Raw genomic sequence first — 19957 nt, forward strand, 5'->3', positions numbered from 1 at the left:
TCTTTATAATGACACATTTCTCTAATTTATAGTGTTTGTACGAATATTTGGTTTATTTGGTACCTTATTCTTTATCCTCTCAATAATGCTGGAATAAAGAACAGGGTATGATATGACTCTTGACTGGAGAGTAAAAAATCTGCTCAAAGTCAGGCAGGATTCTTCAGGGCTGAGAATGGCAGGCAGCATTTAATTTCAAGCTTGGGATTCCCTTTAAGACAGGAGGTAGGTAAGATACTGACCATATGAAAAGTATACTTTAATTATTTGTGCTGCATTGTTCACCTTCTCATGTCCCAACTCCACTTTATTCTCCACTTTATTCCCCCTTTTACCTACTGAAGGATGGTATGTAATTTCCAGGAAACAAAAGGGTAACCCTATATCCTTTTCAACTCCCTCACGTACTTCCTATTGCAATCATCTAGTTTTCTACATCTTAGTTGCACTTATATAACCCAAGGACAATTTGACTGTAGCACTCAACGAAACAATAGTAACAACAACGGGTATAAGTTTTCCTGAGACAGATGCCAAATCCAAATGTGCTCTGCAGAGGTAAAGCTGTCACACTTCACCCACAACTTCTAAACCAGGCAGCAAGTTTTGCCCAAAGGTCTCTGAATTTTTTCCTTCCTCTCTATTCTAGAACCATCAGTCTATTTCAGGTCTTCCAACAACCTGTCTGAATCCACAGAGCCGCAATAACTCTGTCAAACATCACTTTTGCCTTAGGTGCCTCAGAACTCACAGAAGCCAACTGGATTGAAATCAAAATTATGTAGCTTAGGTCCACCAATTGGCCCTACCACACTTATCTGAATAGTCAAACCTTTGAGATCCTCCAGAAAGAACTCTGATAATTTCCAATTGGGGTATTTCTTCAGGACTTTTATGTTCCATCTGTCATAGAAGCATGTATTAATTACTTTCTATTCACCCAGCTGTGTACTAGGCACAAGAAGGGAGGATTTAAAATGGGCAATATAATCTTTGCCCTTAGAGGTTACAATCTAGTTATAGATACACAGATATATGATAAAATGAGAGTGGCACAAGTCAACACAAGTTTGCAGGACTTCAGAGCAAGGAAAGAATTCCTTGGGTATTCCAAAGTAAAATTAGTCGAAGAAGACTTCAGCAAGGGCTTGACCCAAAAGAAATGCAGAATTTAGACTTTTTCTAAACTCTACTTTATGTCCTTAGAATCAGTCTTAAGTCCCTTCTGGAACAAGGAAATGGATCTAAAAAGCACTATGTAGTCAAGGCAAGTAAATGGAGGTGGTAAAACTCACACCACTGAGTTAGGACTCCTAAAGGAGATTAGCATAAGCAGAGCAGAGCGTGGTATTGCCACAAGAGGCTATGGAGAAACATTAGTTCCTTCCTCCTGGTTTTGAATTGCAATTTGTTTCTCAGTTTCCCCAACGAAATTGTAAGCCCTTGAAGTAAGGGAACCAAGAGATTTGACTTCTGACTGTTTATTCTAGAGTATCTAGTAAGATATACTGGGCATGGCCCAAGAACTCAATATATATATGTTGAATATCATGTGACCAAATAAAAAAGAAGATACTATTGTCTCTCAAAGTGCACCATTAACAACTTCTGGCTAACAGAAGTATTGCTTTAGCCACTGCTCTATTGCCAGGACCCAAGGAGCATAGGAGAACAAGGGCTGCCTCCTCCTCACCCAAAGGTTAATGAGAATAAGCCATTAATACCAATACTGCTTACTCCTCTTATTTCTATGGGCTGATGAACTATTTGATTCTTGATCTTCTGCCACAGGTAACAGAGACAGTGTGGGAAGAGATCCATAGGAAATCACAAAGGCCTGTCTGGTATAATCACATACGGTCACTACTATGAGCCCTCCCCTTGCACAGAGTGCCTGATAAACATCACCATGTCACAACCTGACTGCCCCTTTAATCAAGGAGGCATGTGGTAACTGTTAAGTGCTTTCTTTCTGTGATCATGAGTCTGTTCATTCAGTGAGTGGTGATAAATTAATGAACTACACAGACATGACAGGTTCATGATGACAAGGTACAGCCATGCCCTTTGTTTGCAGTGCACACCTCCTCACAGACTTCACGGACTGCTGCCACACTTGGCTCCTCCTCGGGCTCCATGCCTCCTCCAGGGACAATCCATCGGTCTGGATGGCGACTACTGCTCACGAGTAGCACCTGAAAGTCACAGAGGTCACATGGGTAGTTAAAAACTCAAAAAGACACATTCATACAAATTCAGAGTTTAAACACCACAAAAAAATACCTAAGATCCATTCTTTGTTGATACCTCTCCAAATCACTTCTTGAAAAGTAGCTTTCATTTCTGTATGAAAAAGCAGACAATCTGCCTAGTAAAAGCAGAAGGGCATCCGAACCAGTGGCCATTATGTGTTCCCCCCTCGGACTCTCACTCAGTTGTCCAATCTATCCTCTCCTTTGTTCGTTTCTCTAAAGCCCTTTGAACACACAGCTGACAAAGACACTCAAAAAAACACAAAAAACAAAGACTGTCACTGATGAGCCTGTGAGTGCTATGAAGAGCTGGCCTTGGCCCTAGTTGGCACCACAGTCCCAACTTTCCCTCCAAGGTTCTCACTCCTGTGTGCCCCAGTTCCTGCTCCATTAGATGGCCATAGGCCGATACTACACATCACCCTAAGCTCTAAGTATGTGCTGAGAACCTAACTCTCTCACTGACATGAGGACTAGAAAGATTTCTTTTCGTCATTCTTTCAGCTGAGATAAAACTGGAATTCCTTTACTAGGAAACTTTATCAAGAAATGACATTTAATGGCCATGATTAAAATGTCTACAAATAATAATGCTGGAGAGGATGTGGAGAGAAGGGAACCCTCTTAAACTGTTGGTGGGAATGTAAATTGGTGCAGCCACTATGGAAAACAGTATGGAGGTTCCTCAAAAAACTAAAAATAGTGTTGCCATATGATCCAGCAATCCCACTCCTGGACATATACCCAGACAAAACCAAAAGGATACATGCACCCCTATGTTCACAGCAGCACTATTTGCAATAGCCAAAACAAGGAAACAATCTAAATGTCCATCAACAGATGAATGGATAAAGAAGAGGTGGTACATATATATACAATGGAATACTACTCAGCCATAAAAAAGAATGAAATAATGCTATTTGCAGCAACATGCATGGACCTAGAGATTATCATACTTAGCGAAGTAAGTCAGAAAGAAAGACAAATACCGTATGATATCACCTATATGTGGAATCTAAAATATGACACAGTTGAACATATCTATGAAACAGAAACAGACTCACAGACACAGAGAACAGACTTGTGGTTGCCAAGGGCAGGGTGGGGGGGAGCAGTGGCAGAGGGAAGGATTGGGAGTTTGGGACTAGCAGATGAAAACTAGTATATATAGGATGGATAAACAACAAGGTCCTACTGTATAGCACAGAGAACCATATTCAATATCATGTGATAAACCATAATGGAAAAGAATATGAAAAAGAATATATATATAACTGAGTCACTTTGCTGTACAGCAGAAATTAACACAACATTGTAAAGCAACTATACTGCAATAAAATTAATTTTAAAAAAAGAAATGAAAAGAAACCAAACAAACACAAAATATTGATACAGAATATAGGTTACTAATTCAAACTTAACCAGTACTGGAGTCATGGTTGAAATAAAATCTAGAATTTCCTTAGTTTCTTTTCCTTAACCCTCCCTAGGACAGATGTTAAATAAAGTTAGCTTTACTCCTAATTCGGAGGTAGCATTGGGTTGGCATTATTTCCAAAACTAAAGGAATCCTCAATTGCTCCCTCAACAATCACTTTCTGATGATGTCTTTTGGGCTTCAGGCCCTATTCCAAACCGTATTCCCCACCCACCCCTCCACTCCCCAGCACTTAACTTCTACTCTGCAGTCATCTTTGTTGCCTGAAAGAAATCACTCCTTCCTCTCTGGCACTCACAGATCCCACCACTAACTTCCAGTTACCTACCTTCCAGTATTCTCTCTCCCACTTAAGGTCTCTGCAACTATGAGCCCTTGGAAATTCTACCTTTTTCTTCATCTTTAATCCCTTTTCTTCTTGCCATGATAGATTCTCCTGATGCTCTTCTACAAAATCTATGATCTGCAGACTTAGAGGGGACCACAACATATAAGAAGGTGGGCCATCCTGGTGGCGCAGTGGTTGAGAGTCCGCCTGCCGATGCAGGGGACACGGGTTCGTGCCCCGGTCTGGGAGGATCCCACACGCCGCGGAGCGGCTGTGCCCGTGAGCCATGGCCGCTGAGCCTGCGCGTCCGGAGCCTGTGCTCCGCAACAGGAGAGGCCACAACAGTGAGAGGCCCGCGTACCGAAAAAAAAAAAAAGATGTAAGAAGGAAATCCATGAATCCATATACAGTCACCAATATATAGCCCATGGACTGAGAAAATAATGTCTTAAACTTACAAGCACTATTTTTAAAAAATATATATAAACTCTGCTTTGATTAATAGAACATGGAATAGCTTAAAATAATATAAAATCCACAGTAGTTTTAGGTTGATGTGTATATATATTTAATCAAGGGATATTAAAAGTACCATGTGAGGGAATTCCCTGGTGGTCCAGTGGTTAGGACTCGGCATTTTCACTGCAATGGCCTGGGTTCAATCCCTGGCTGAGGAACTAAGAGCCCGCAAGCCACAGGGTGCGGCCAAATAATTAATTTTTAAAAAGTACAATGTGGAGGTTTCATGAAATTATGCTTTTAAGTAAGAGTCTTTGTTGGACTCCTACTTCATGCCATATACAAAAATTAACTCATAGTGGACCAACAACCTAAACGTAAGAGCTAAAACTATAAACAGGGGTAAATCTTAATGACCCTGGATTTGGTAACATAGGCCAAATTCTTAGACATGACAACAAAAGCCTGAGAAACAAAACCAAAAAATTTTTGATAAATTAGACTTCATCAAAATTAAAATCTTCTGTGCATCGAAGGGCATTATCAAGGATGTGAAAAGACAACCTACAGAATGGGAGAAAATATTTGCAAATCATCTGATAAGGGTCCAGTATCCAAAATATATAAAGAACTCATACAACTCAAGGACAAAATGACAAACAGCATTTCTCCAAACAAGATATACAAATAGCCAACAGGCACATGAAAAGATGATCAACACCATTAGTCACTAGAGAAGTATAAAGTAAAACCACCACGAGATACCACTTAACACCCACTAGAATGGTTACAATTTTTTAAATAATAAGTACTGACAAGAATGTAGAGAAACAGGAACCTTCATACACTGCTGGTAGGAATGTAAAATAGTTTAGGCACTGTGGAAGTTAGGCTGTTCCTCAAAAAGTTAAACATAAAATTACCATATGATCTAGCAATTCCACTCCCAGGTATACGCCATACCCCAAAGAATTGAAAACGGGTACCCTAACACTTGGACACAAATGCTCCTAGAAGTATTATTCACAATAACCAAAAAGCAGAAATAATTCAAATGTCCAACAATGGATGAATGGATAAACAAAACATGGCATATACATACAAGGATTAGTTTTCAGCCATAAAAAGGAACATAAATGTTACGCTTGAGAACATTACGGTAAGTGAAAGCCAGACTCAAAAAGTCACATGTTGTATAATTCCACTTATATAAAATATGCAGAATAGGTAAATCCATAGAGACAGAAAGGAGATTGGTGGTTGCCAGGGACTGGAGGAAGGGAAGAATAGGGAGTAACTGCTTAATGGATACAGGTTTTATTTTGGAATGATGAAAAGTGTTTTGAAACTAGACATAAGTGGTGGTTGCTAAATGCCACGGACTTACTTTAAAATGGTTAATGTTATGTGAACTTCAGCTCAATAAAATAAAACTAGTTTTAAGATCACAGTAATTTTTTAAAAGCTAAAGTAGTCAGTGTCATCACTATCTTCTTCAGAGTCTACACTCCAGAGGAGTGGCCTCTCAGGTTACCCTTAGTTTTACTATATTAAATCATTTCCATAAAGGAAAAAGGGGATCACTGCCATACCCATTCTCCTCGATAACTGTGGCCAATTTTACATTTTCAAAAATTCCTTATCAAAAGAAAAATAAACCCAAATATAACCATCTTTGTTAATTCAAGCCAAAAAGTTTTTAAAAAGTCCTCCAAAGACTCTCTAGACAATGGCATTTAAGTCATATCTATCTAATCTGTAAGGGAGATTCAAGAAGAAAAAGTAGAAAAATGGGTTAATCCTTCACTGATTTGTTATATAAATAACAACATGTAGTCTTTCTTCCTAGAGATTTCCCACTTCTTGGCAAAGTGTTTACCAGTCATTCTAAACCTAAGCATTTGCTTCAAAGCCTGACTAGGGCCATCCAATTAGGTTATAGTCCAAATGAAAGACCTTTAAAGGGACATTTCAAAGCTAAAGCAAAGAAAAGCAAACTTGTACCACAGAGTATAATTTAATTTCTAAATATCAGTAAATGTGCAATATTAATGAGTAAATCTAGCCAGTGTTATTGCTTTGTACATTCAAAGCATGACTATATGAGGTAAGACTACATATAACACTGCAGCTGGAGGAAGAGAGCTGCATTACTCTGTAGTCATACTTCAAAGCAAACACTATTACCAGCAAATAGTTCTTCTCCTCAGTAAGTTTCCTTGACAACCCATTGAAAATTTACTGCAAAAACCAAAACAAAATATTCTTTATTTTAGCCAGAGGGTTTACTCCCTCCTACCTTACAAAACAGTAAGTGGTGTTCTGGTCAGTAAATTCTTATTCTGAAGCTTGATTTTTAAATACAAATTATCTAAAAAGAAATAAATGGCAAAGCTCCTAAGAGATTCTGAAAATGACACACTAAGAAAAAAAATTTTGTCATTTATTCAACAAATATTCATTAGGCATTACAATGAGCCAGGAACAGGAGATGCAGAGGTTAGAACCTCTGCAATTTTGAGGCAGATCAAACTGGGGGACTAGCCAACCAAGTGTATCAGACCTCTTGTGAAGCTCTTTTCATCAAGATAGGTGATATCCCTGCAGAGATGGAGAAACGAACCCACAGAACACACCCATCCATATATGAACTCTTGGATTCATGACATTAGGTGGTCTTCCTCGGACAACTTAATATCCTCATGGACACAGAAAAATCATTATATTGATTAGGGACAAGGGTGTAGTGAAAAAATAAAGAAATGTGGGGAGATTTACATAAAGGGCTTCAGCTAAAACAGTAATATTTTATTTCTTTTTTCTTTTTCTTTTTTTTGCCTGCACCACGCATCTTGCCAGATCTTAGTCCCCCGACCAGGGATTGAACCCAGGCCACTGCAGTGAAAGCACCGAGTCATATCCACTGGACCGCCAGGGAATTCTCAGTAATTTTTTAATTAATTAATTAATTAGGCTGCGTTGGGCCTTTGTTGCTGTGCACGGGCTTTTCTCTAGTTGCAGCGAGCAGGGGCTACTCTTCGTTGCAGTGCGTGGGCGTCTCGTTGCGGTGGCTTCTCTTGTTGCAGAGCACAGGCTCTAGGCTCACGGGCTTCAGTAGTTGTGGCAGTGGGCTCAGTGGTTGTGGCTCACGGGCTCTAGAGCGCAGGCTCAGTAGTTGTGGCGCACAGGCTTAGCTGCTCTGTGGCATGTGGAATCTTCCCAGATTCCACCACTTCCCACCACTAGGGAAGCCCAATGTTTTATTTTTTAGGTTTTAAAAAATTGCTTTAAAATTGTTTAATACGAATTTTCAAAAGAATATAAAATTCATATTTCTTTTAGAAATATGAATTTCTAAAAGAAAGCCATAGTCCCTGACCTAGAGAAACTGATTATCTAGTGGACAGAGGAGAAAAAAAAAAAAAAAGTACTAATACAGGGTGAGGAGTGCTATGGCTGAGGTATGCACAGGATACCACAATGACAATGGGAAGAGACACCTAACCCAGGTTGGCAGGGGGGATGGTAAGGGAAGGTTTCTTAAAGGAAGTGACGTGAGTTGAATCCAAGTTCAAGGACACTCATTCAACAAAAAAATCATCAGAAGCCTACTGTATGACCCTGTGCTTAGGATACAAAGCAAGGCAGATACAGCCTCAGCTCTTGAGAAACTTAAAGTTCAACGGATGAGGGACTTCCCTGGTGGCACAGTGGTTAAGAATCTGCCTGCCAATGCAGGGGACATGGGTTCGATCCCTGGTCCAGGAAGATCCACATGCCGCGGAGCAACTAAGCCCAAGCACCACAACTACTGAGGCTGCGCTCTAGAGCCCGCGAGCCACAACTACTGAGCCCGCATGCTGCAACTACTGAAGCCCGCGTGCCTAGAGCCCGTGCTCCCCAAGAGAAGCCACTGCAATGAGAAGCCCGCGCACCACAACAAAGAATAGCCCCTGCTCGCTGCAACTAGAGAAAGCCTGCATGCAGCAACGAAGACCCAACTCAGCCAATAAATAAAGTTCAATGGATGAGATTGACAATAAGTCAGGTGACCAATTATATTTCAGTGACTGTGCTACAGACCACAATGCTCACTAGATATTGCATGCTCTTGCCTACGGTACCCAGCCTCCCCTTGCTGTTAGGTGGGACCATTTGACTAGTTTTGCGTAATGAAATATGAGCAGAAGGGACACGTGTCACTTTTGGGCTAAGACAGGGAGAAGCCCATCCAGTCTCCTTCCTCCTCTGTTACAGTGCCCAAGAACATTGTGAGTTCCAGCTGGTGTAGCTATAAGCCTGAACCCCTTGAATGGAAGAGAGTTCCTGTGTGGAGCAGAGCCTCTGAAAACCCATGACTGATAAGCATCATCACAAGTAATAAAACTCTGTTGTGTTAAAACAGTGAGATTTCAGGATAAATGTCACGGCAATATAACCTAGTTGATCCTGATTAAGAGTGTGAAAGATCAGTGAAAGGTCTAAGGATTGGTTCCGTTGATTGCCTCATACTTAAGCTTAGTGCCTGACCCATATAGGTGGCCAATAAATGTTTGATGAGCAAATGAAAGAATGGACCATTGACTGAGGGAACAAACTATTTTAAAAAAGGAATGCAGAGAGCAAATAGACAAGGTTAATGAGGGAAGTTGAACAAAAAGGCAGAGGTCCAATTATAAAGAGTTTGGATCGAAACCTGAAGGCAATGGGTAAGTCACTGAGGTTGTCAGAAGAAATGACATAACCCAATTTGGGTTTTAGAAAGGTCACTCTGACTTGGGATGGATATGGGCAGACCTGCAGAAATACATTTCTGCAGTTGATTCAGAGAAAGAACGAGGACAAAAGTGGGAGTTGGAAGGAAGGGACAGATTTCCAGATATACAGAAGGGAAAAGTCCACAGGACCAGGTGACTGACAGGATGTAGGCCAGGTCAATGGTGAAGCTGCCCTCCAAGGAGAATGTGGAAGGGTGGGGGAAGGAAGGAACCACAGGGAAGCTGTCCTCCGAACATATGAATTTGAGAGTTCAATAAGATGTCTAACGGATATTTCTAGTAGATAATCATATAAATGTTGGACAGGCACTAAAAAGAGGGGAAGAGACAAACACAAGGGAGAAAATGTGCATTTGCAAAGCTCTAGCTGGAGGAGTTATCCCCATTCCCCCTACTTACCCTCCACTCCCCGTGGTGTCCAGCAAGTTTCCAATCTCAACTGCCAACAGTATAGTAGGGGTAGATATATTCTAGGTATTCCAAGTTAAAGTTCTGGAAATATTTTTCTTAAAAAATCAATTATCTATGGTGATAATCTACAACATGGAAAATCCTGATTAGCAAGCTATATATCTTAGACACATTACTAATTTCCAGAAAATTGCAGGCAGTAACGCACCTAACATAATCTCATTTCCAACAACGCAATGCCCCTGGCATTCGACAGCCCCTTAACAATGCCATTACTGCCAGATAGCTCTGCTGGTAGCCCAGATGGCACAAGGGCTGCACCCTATCAGATCTGTGACATGCTCTGCAAACTGCTTTTACAGTTAAGCCCATTCTAACCGTTTATGTGTCCCTTCTTAAAAACAAGAAGACTTCCCTGGTGGCTCAGTGGTTAAGAATCCTCCTGCCAATGCAGGGGCCACGGGTTCGAGCCCTGGTCCGGGAAGATCCTACATGTTGCGGAGCAACTAAGCCCGTGCACCACAACTACTGAGCCCGCGTGCCTAGAGCCCGTGCTCCACAACAAGAGAAGCTCACGCACTGCAACGAAGAGTAGCCCCCGCTTGCCGCAACTAGAGAAAGCCCACGCTCAGCAATGAAGACCCAACACAGCCAAAAAATTAATTAATTACTTTAAAAAAACAGATCCATAATAGTGAATAATTATCTGCACTTGTTTGGATTCCAGATAAATTTACCTTTTTTTTGGCTGCGTTCTCTGGCTCGTGGGATCTTAGCTCTCCAACCAGGGATCGAACCCGTGTCCCTTGCAGTGGAAGTGTGGAGTCCTAACCACTGGACTGCCAGGGAATTCCCCAAATTTACCATTTTTTACAGAATGTTTTAAAGAACAGCTGCCACAAGTTCTTGGACACAAGGACCCTATAAAATGTCTAAAAGATGAATAATGCTGAGTATGAGGTGAAATAACTTGTTCAAATTAAATCAATAAATTATCACAGGGCCAACCAATAGCAGTTTCAGTTCTTAGAGTTTTAAAGCCATTTTACCCTTTAGCTATTTTTTTTCCCTACACAGGAGCTCAGAATACTGCTAAAAAGGAGGAACAAGTAGACATAAACAGTTTACAAAATCCCTTCATTTTATCTAGCTAATCAGGTTGTTTATTTAACAAAAGAGGAAATTTTCTGCCTAGTACACAGACTGTGATATGACCAGATATTCTGCACAGTTTTCACTTTGGGAGGAACAAGGTATTTTAAGAACAGATATCCCAGGGTATGGCGTAAACTGCTAGAGGTCTATGTGATTGAGTGTCCTGCCCTGTCTTTCCAAATGAACGTCCAAATGTTAAGATAACCACACACAGCACTTTATATTACCTGGTATTCAATGACTTTTTTAATTTCTAAAAAGACGACTAAAGAAACCCAGTAAAGGGACTTCCCTGGCAGTCCAGTGGTTAGGACTTCACCTTCCAGTGCAGGGGGTGAGGGTTCAATCCCTGGTCGGGGAGCTAAGATCCCACATGCCTCACGGCCAAAAAACCAAAACATGAAACAGAAGCAATATTATAATAAATTCAATAAAGACTTTAAAAATGGTCCATATCAAAAAAAAATCTTGAAAAAGAAAAGAAACCCAGTAAACTTGGCTGTATTTGCAGGTTATATAAAAATAAAAACAAAGACTTAAAGTTGCTGGATCACACTGTCTGAACATAACTTACTGGAATGATTGAGTTGTTCCTGTAAACCTTAACTCCCTCCCACAACTCTTGTAAATAATGAAAAAAAAGACAAAAAAAAAAAAGACAACAACAAAAAAAAGACTAATACTGGGGGAAACAAACAAAAACAACAGCAGGTAGTATTTATTCAGTGCCTACTTTGTGCTAGGTGCTGCCGTTTTACATGTGTTTTTAATATACTATCCCTAATTTTCAAACAATCATACAAACCAGGCATTATGTAATTCTTGCCATTATACTGATGAGGAAACCAAGCCTTAGATGATTTGGTGATGTGGTGAAGGACACAGAAAGGATAGCACTGAGCCAGGATTCAAACCACAGGCTATAGGCCTGACTGACAGCCAGACGACTGAGAGCCTGTTACATCCATGATGTAGCTAGCAGCATATGAAAAACCTTCTGAAAACTTAGCCACCACTGGGTAAAAGCCATGACATGATTTTCTCCGGGCCAGGTACAAGGAAAGGATGGAGAAGGTATTTTAATCTAATCTCTGATTCAAATCAAGAATTTGGAGCACTTTCCACTATTCTCTTCTGTGAACAGAGACTATTTGCTTACTTATTATATCTTTCCTGGCCAGAGCTGTCTTCTACATAGAGAGGCACTACGAGCTCCTCTATATTATGCAACTTTTTAACACTTTCTTTTCTGAAAATGTTTATTAATAAATATAAAAAATGACTAGTAATTCTCAATGTGAAGTTCCATTAATCTTCACATTTGTTTAGAAACTACATAAAAAAAGAATATATATATGTGTATAACTGAGTAACTTTGCTGCACAGCAGAGACTGGCACAACATTGTAAATCAACTATACTTCAAGTTAAAAAATATTGGAAAAAAAAAGAAACTACATCTCTCAAGTGATTCTTTACTTAAGCATTTACTCCACAAAAAAATGCTATTCAGTCATTACTTGCTTAGAAATGAATTGAGGCATGGGGGGTTGGGGTGGGGGTGATGTACAAAAATATACAAAGCCTACCCTTGAACGGCCCACCCCCTAATGCAAACTATGGCCCCTGGGTCAAATCTAGCCTACCACCTGTTTCTGTATGGCCCATGACTTAAGAATGGTTTTTACATTTTCAAAAGGTTGAAAAAAATCATAAGAAGAATATTGTGACATGTGACCTGATATGAAATTCAAGTTTCAGTGTCCATAGATAAAGTTTATTAAAACACAGCCATGCTCATTCATTTACCAACAGTCTACGGCTACTTTCAAGCTACAATGGCAAAGCTGAGTAGTCCTCACAGAGATCAAAAATATTTACTATCTAATCCTTTATGGAAAAAGTTTGCCAACCCTTGATCTAATGAAGGGCCCAAGCAGCCACAACATCATGTTGATAAGGACTATTATGAAGGAAAGAAGATTCTGAGAGGGTCCCAGAATACCTCTCAAGAGGGAACATTTGAGTTGGGCCTAGAGGAGAAATTTACTGAGCCCAGAAAGGAGAGGTGTTCAGGCAAGAGGCACTGCAAACACAAAGCCACAGATGCAGGAAACAGTATATTATATCCAGAGAATGCTGAGAAATTCAAGTAGTTTGATATGGTGAAGGGTACATGATGGGAAGGAAGAAGAGGGCAACAGAGGAGCTGATAAATTAACTGAGACCAGTATAAAAAGTTCATATAAGTACATCAAAGAGTTATGGCAACTGAAGGCAACTGGGAATCCTCCTTGGTTTCTGAGGAGGAAGAAGGCTATCTCACCTGTGTTTCAGAAGCTTGAATCTGGAGGCTGAATGAGTGATGGGTGGGAGGTAGGACAGAGTTCAGTTAGAGAGGATAAGGGAGCTGGATGTAATCCGCGTCCCTGGAGAAGGGGAGCAGCAAGTGGATTCAAGTCATATTTAGGAGACAGCAATGATAGGAACTGGTAATTAAACAGAAATTAGGGCGCCGTGAAAGGGATGCAGAGGCTATGGCTTCTAACTGGGGTCAGTAGGTGGACAGAGATATCCATTTCTCAAGAGAGAGAAATACAGGAGAGAAGCAGGTGGGAAAGGAAAAAACAGTTTGAGATACTACAGGAAAACTTAAGTTTCCTACACTTTCCGTATATTATGGGAACTTCTAAAATCTCAATTTAAACGTCCATTTGAAAGCATTCACCCAAGAAACAGTGGTTGCCTCTGTACAGTGCAATTGGTGGCACTGAGGAGGAGGAGGCATTTCACTTTAAAACCTTGTGTATAGCTTGAATATTTTAGAACAAGCATTTCGGACTTTTATAATTGAGCAAGAAGAATGCCAAGCATTATTCCCTAGGAAATTTCTGAAAGCCAAACGGAGTGAATGAAATATTCAGAATGCTCAAGTTTCTTCAGGTCATTAAAACAATGCCACAGGAATAGCATTCCTGACATCCATAAACTACCTTTATGTTCAAGTCCTCTCAATAACATTTTTAAAGTTTCCTTTGCACAGATCTCGCCCATTTCTTAAGTTTACTGTTTTTTGTTACTGATATAACTCTATCCTATTGCTTATTATTTAAAAGAAGTCATAACGAATTTTTACAGGTTACTATTAAAATAATCTTAATTCCATACATAAGCACAATCACAGGACTAAGAGAAATTATTTTTAAAAGCAAAAAAGAAATTTTTACTTTACACCAGTGTATTCTAAACCATGACGGTTTATTTCATGGCTATAGTTTGCCCAGCTAAACTATATTGATCAGATATAGATAGACACAACCAGATGTACAGGAAAGGCAGGCCTTATGGTGGGGCCAGAAGAGCAATAAGCAGGGGCAGGCAGGTCATAAACAACTGTTCTTTTGCAATTCTGACCACATGTGTGTGAACTCCAGCTTATCGTTCTTACAAAAAATAAGAACAAAAACTGGGCCAGATATACATGTGCACCAGGAACAAAACAAACATTTAACTATACAAGAGTTAAGATAGAAAGATAGTTTTAAAAAGGAAAACAGTTTTATGTAATTTCAAGTACTATATTTCACAAATTTTTGTGTTCCTAACTGAACTAAATTTAACTGTCAAACTTTCATTTTACCTCAAATTACACTTTATTTACTCTATTTAGGAAGATGCGGGAGGCTCAAAAAGGAGGGGACATGGGGATATATGTATGCATATGGCTGATTCACTTTGTTGTACAACAGAAACTAACACGGTATTGTGAAGCAATTATACTCCAATAAAGATCTATAAAAAACTAAGTAAATAAAATAAGAACAACAACATAAAAAGGAAGATGGGGGAGTATCACTAGAAATCACAGAAGAAAACTAGGTAGCAACTGCATTAAGATTGAGAATTCTTGGCTAAGAGTTCTTTACTAGAAGACAATCCAGTGCTCTAAGACTCAGAATAGACAGAAGTAAATGTAGGAAGAGGGGGTTTATTACAGACCCAAGATGTTTTAATTACTCAAAATCCATAGAAAATGAGTATTAATAAATCTTTTTTTTTTTGCAGTGCGCAGGCCTCTCACTGTTGTGGCCTCTCCCCTTGCGGAGCACAGGCTCCGGTCGCACAGGCTCAGCGGCCATGGCTCACGGGCCCAGCCGTTCCTCGGCATGTGGGATCTTCCCAGACCGGGGCACAAACCCGTGTCCCCTGCATCGGCAGGCGGACGCTCAACCACTGCGCCACCAGGAAAGCCCTAAATAAATCTTATATAATTAAACAACTACTGTAAGAGTCACAAGAAACTGATAACACAGGTTGTCTTATGCGGAAAGAAACTGGGTAACTGGGGGAATAGTATGGAAGGGAGAATTTTCACTGTATCCCACTTGTGCCTTTTAAATTTTGAACCATGTAAATGTACTACCTATTCAATAAGAGCTCATTAAACATTATAAATGACCAAATGAAGAACAATTCTGAATCTTCTACGAACCACATTTTTTTTTCACATCTTTATTGGAGTATAAATGCTTTACAACGTTGTGTTAGTTTCTGCTGTATAACAAAGCGAATCAGCTATATGTATACATATATCCCCATATCCCCTCCCTCCCACCCTCCCTATCCCATCCCTCTAGGTTGTCACAAAACACGGAGCTGATCTCCCTGTGCTATGCAGCAGCTTCCCACTAGCCATCCATTTTACATTTGGTAGTGTATATATGTCAGTGCTCTCTCTCACTTCGTCCCAGCTTCTTCTCCCCACCGCCCCCCAACCCCGTGCCCTCAAGTCCATTCTCTACATCTGCGTCTTTATTCCTGCCCTGCTACTAGGTTCATCAGTACCGCTTTTTATAATTCCATATATATGCGTTAGCATATGGTATTTGTTTTTCTCTTCCTGACTTACTTCACTCGGTATGACAGACTCTGGGTCCAACCACCTCACTACAAATAACTCAATTTCATTCCATTTTATGGCCGAGTAATATTCCATTGTATATAGGTACCACATCTTCTTTATCCATTCATCTGTTGATAGACATTTGGGTTGCTTCCATGTCCTGGCTATTGTAAATAGTGCTGCAGTGAACACTGTGGTACATGATTCTTTTTGAATTATGGTTTTCTCAGGGTATACGCCCAGTAGTGGGATTGCTGGGTCATATGGTAGCTCTATTTTTAGTTTTTTAAGGAACGTCCATACTGTTCTCCATAGTGGCTGTATCAATTTACATTCCCACCAACAGTGCAGGAGGGTTCCCTTTCCTCCACACCCTCTCCAGCATTTATTGTTTGTAGATTTTTTGATGATGGCCATTCTGACTGGTGTGAGGTGATACCTCATTGTGGTACAAACCACATTTAAAGGCATTATCATATGTTCAAATTCCCTACATATGATAATTTGCTCTATAATGCATCTTAAAATGTAATGTCAGGAAAAGTCTATTTCTATATTAACTTGTATGTGTTCTTTTATCAGACATTAAAAAGCCATTACTCCTATCATCTTTTCTTCTTTCTTTTTAGCTAATGCATGGGAGAACTAGATTTAGCAGACAACTGTTCATTCTTGGAACATCTCTTCCACAGATCTTTCTTAATTTTTAGCTGATCTGTTTCATATATTTTTTATTTATTATTTTTTTAATTTTTTTGGCCACACCACATGGCATGCAGGATCTTAGTTCCCCAACCAGGGATCAAACCCACGCCCTCTGCAGTGAAAGCGCGGAGTCTTAACCGCTGGACTGCCGGGGAAGTCCCTGTTTCATATATTTTTAATGCAAGCTCTCTCAAATCTTTTTCTTAAAGTAAAGAATATCAAAATTATAAATTAGGGCTTCCCTGGTGGCGCAGTGGTTGAGAGTCCACCTGCCGATGCAGGGGACACGGGTTCGTGCCCTGGTCCAGGAAGATTCCACATGCCGCGGAGAGGCTGGGCCCGGGAGCCATGGCTGCTGAGCCTGCGCATCCGGAGCCTGGGCTCCGCAACGGGAGAGGCCACAACAGTGAGAGGCCCACATACCGCAAAAAAATAAAAAATAAAAAAATAAATAAATTAACCTTGACAGTCTTTTTTTTCAACCACCAAAAGGCCAAGTCAATAATTACTCTACCCTACTCTGGAAAAGCATCATTTCTGAACATATTTTTGCAGTGCCTCTAAAACTTTAACAATTTGATGCTAAATTCGTCTCTCAATTATACTTCAAAGCATTTGGAGAATGAAATGGCCTCACAACACCCACCCAATGAAGTATGCAGAAAACAAAGCCTTTTTACCCATGAAATTATAATGAATTATAAACTGCTATTTAAAACAGACCACTCTAAAAGGAAAATTTTTAAGAGAATACTTTTAAAAAGTTACTACAGTCTTAAAAAAATTGCTTTTAAAAAAATAGCTTTTTAAAAAAATTGAGGTGAAGTACATATAACAAAATTAACCATTTTAAAGTGAATAATTAGGTGGAATTTAGTACATTTACAATGCTGTGAAACCACCACCTCTAGCTCCAAAACACTCTTGTCACCCCAAAATAAAACCTCATAACCATTAAACAGTTAGTTACTCCTCATTCCAGACCCCAGACCTCCAGCCCCTGGTAACCATCAATCTGTTTTCTGCACCTATGGATTTGCCTATTTTGCATATTTCATATAAATGGAATCATACAACATGTGATCAAAGGGTCTGGCTTCATTTACTCAGCATGTTTCTGAGGTTCATCCACAATGTAGCATGTATCAGTACTTCATTCCTTTTTATGGCTAATAACAGTCCATTTTATGCATATATTACAATTGTTTTATCTATTCATTTATTGATGGACATTTGGTTGTTTCTACCTTTGGCTATCATGAATAGTGTTGAACACTGTATACAAATATTTGAATACCTGTTTTCAATTGTTTTCCATATATATCCAGGAGTGGAATTGCAGGATCAAACATAATTCTGTTTAACTTTCAAGAACCACCAAACTATTTCCATAGCGACTGAACCGTTTTACTTTCACATCAACAGCATACAGGTATCCAATTTCTCCACATCCTAAGACTTGTTATTTTCCACTTTCTTAAAGTGGGTGTGAGGTGGTAAAATTAGTTTTAAGAATGTCCTAGGGCTTCCCTGGTGGCGCAGTGGTTGAGAGTCCGCCTGCTGATGCAGGGGACACAGGTTCGTGTCCCGGTCCGGGAAGATCCCACATACCGCAGAGCGGCTGGGCCCATGAGCCATGGCCGCTGAGCCTGTGCGTCCGGAGCCTGTGCTCCGCAACGGGAGAGGCCACAACAGTGAGAGGCCCGCCTACCGCAAAAAAAAAAAAAAAAAGAATGTCCTAATAATTACTTAACTTCTGAAGGAAGGTAGAATGCCTGACCAGTAAGAATGGGAAATAGTAAACTCTTATTCCCCCCTTAACCCCAAGAAAAACCTCAACTAACTAGACTCTTTCTCCCAGAAAGTAAAAATTTACCGGATATCAGGAGAATGAGAAGACAAGGCACAGACTGGGAGATAACACTTGCAAAAGACATATCCAATAAAGAACTTATCCAAAATATACAAAGAACTCTTAAAACTCACAATAAGAGGTCTTCCCTGGTGGCGCAGTGGTTGAGAGTCCGCCTGCCGATGCAGGGGATGCGCGAATGCCCTGGTCGGGGAAGATCCCACATGCAGCGGAGCGGCTGGGCCCGTGAGCCGTGGCCGCTGAGCCTGCGCGTCGGGAGCCTGTGCTCCGCAACGGGAGAGGTCACAACAGTGAGAGGCCCACGTACAGCAAAAAAAACACCAAAAACCAAAAAACCTCACAATAAGAAAATGACCAACCTAATTAAAAAACAGGTAAAAGACCTGAACAGTCACCTCACCAAAGAAGATATACAGATGGTAAATAAACATATGAAAAGATGCTCAACCTCATTTGGCATTAGGGAATTGCAAATTAAAAAAAAAAAAAAAAAAAAAAGGCGATACCGTTACACACCTATTAGAATGGCCAAAATCCAGAACACGAAAACACCAAAGGCTGGTAAGAATGCAGAGCAACAGGAATTCTCATTCACTGCTGGTGGGAATGTAAATTGTACAGCTACTTTGGAAGACAGTTTGGTGGTTTCTTACAAAACTAAACATACTCTTACCAAAGGGTTCAGCAATCATGCTCCTTTGTGTTTACCCAAAGGGGTTGAAAACTTGTGTCCATACAAAAACCTATACACAAACATTTATAGCAGCTTTATTCATGATTACCAAAACTTGGAAGCAACCAGGTATCCTTCAGCAGGTTAATGGATAAATATCCAGACAATGGAATATTATTCAGTGCTAACTATTAAGCCATGAAAAGACATGGAGGAACCTTAAATGCATACTACTAAAGGAAAGAAGCCAATCTGAAAAAGCTACATACTGTATGATTCCAACTATGACATTTTAGAAAAGGCAAAACTATGGAGACGGTAAAAAAGATCAGTGGCTACCAGGGACTACAGGAAGGGAGAGATGAATAGGCAGAGCATGGAAGATTTTTAGGGCAGTGAAACTATTCTGTATGATACTCTAATGACGGACACATGTCATTACACATTTGTCAAAATCCACAGGATGTACATACAACACCAAAAGTGAATCCTAATATAAACTATGAACTTTGGGTGATAATGACATATCAATGTGGAATCACTGATCGTAACACACGCATCACTCTGGTGGGTGATGTTGATAGTGGGGAAGGTTATAAGCGCGTGGGGGCAGAGGACATATATGAGTACTCTGTACTTTCCACTCAGTTTTGCTGTGAACCTAAAATTGCTCTAGAAAATAAAGTCTATTAAAAAAAAAAGTATTAGGGACTTCCCTGGTGGTCCAGTGGTTAAGACTCTGTGCTTCCACTGCAGGGGGCACGGGTGTGATCCCTGGTTGGGGAACCAAGACCCCACATGCTGTGCGGTGTGGCCAAAAAAAAAAAAAGTATTAAAATATTTTTTTTAAAGGTATTGAATATATTTTTAAAAGTTATTGCTGGATTCCTTTAAAGGACTAGTAAAGGCTCAATCTGAACTCACAGGATTATTAGTAACAGTTGTAACTAACATTTTTATAGCAATTTAGAATGTCCCAAGTG

General features: G+C 40.0%; 1 protein-coding gene across 2 annotated transcripts in view; it reads right to left on the minus strand.

Moving 5' to 3' along the window:
• The window catches only part of NUDT3 (nudix hydrolase 3), a 109438-nt gene that overhangs the window by 51145 nt on the left and 38336 nt on the right, over positions 1-19957 (minus strand). For both annotated transcript variants that reach the window (XM_027127003.1, XM_027127002.1), the window contains one exon: positions 2085-2195. In XM_027127003.1, coding sequence (XP_026982804.1) covers positions 2085-2195 — 111 coding nt within the window. The remainder of the gene's footprint in view (positions 1-2084; positions 2196-19957) is intronic.

The sequence above is a fragment of the Aethalodelphis obliquidens genome, unplaced genomic scaffold, assembly GCF_003676395.1.
Source record: "Aethalodelphis obliquidens isolate GAN/ISIS:26980383/991018 unplaced genomic scaffold, ASM367639v1 scaffold31, whole genome shotgun sequence".
Taxonomy (NCBI): Eukaryota; Metazoa; Chordata; class Mammalia; order Artiodactyla; family Delphinidae; genus Aethalodelphis; species Aethalodelphis obliquidens.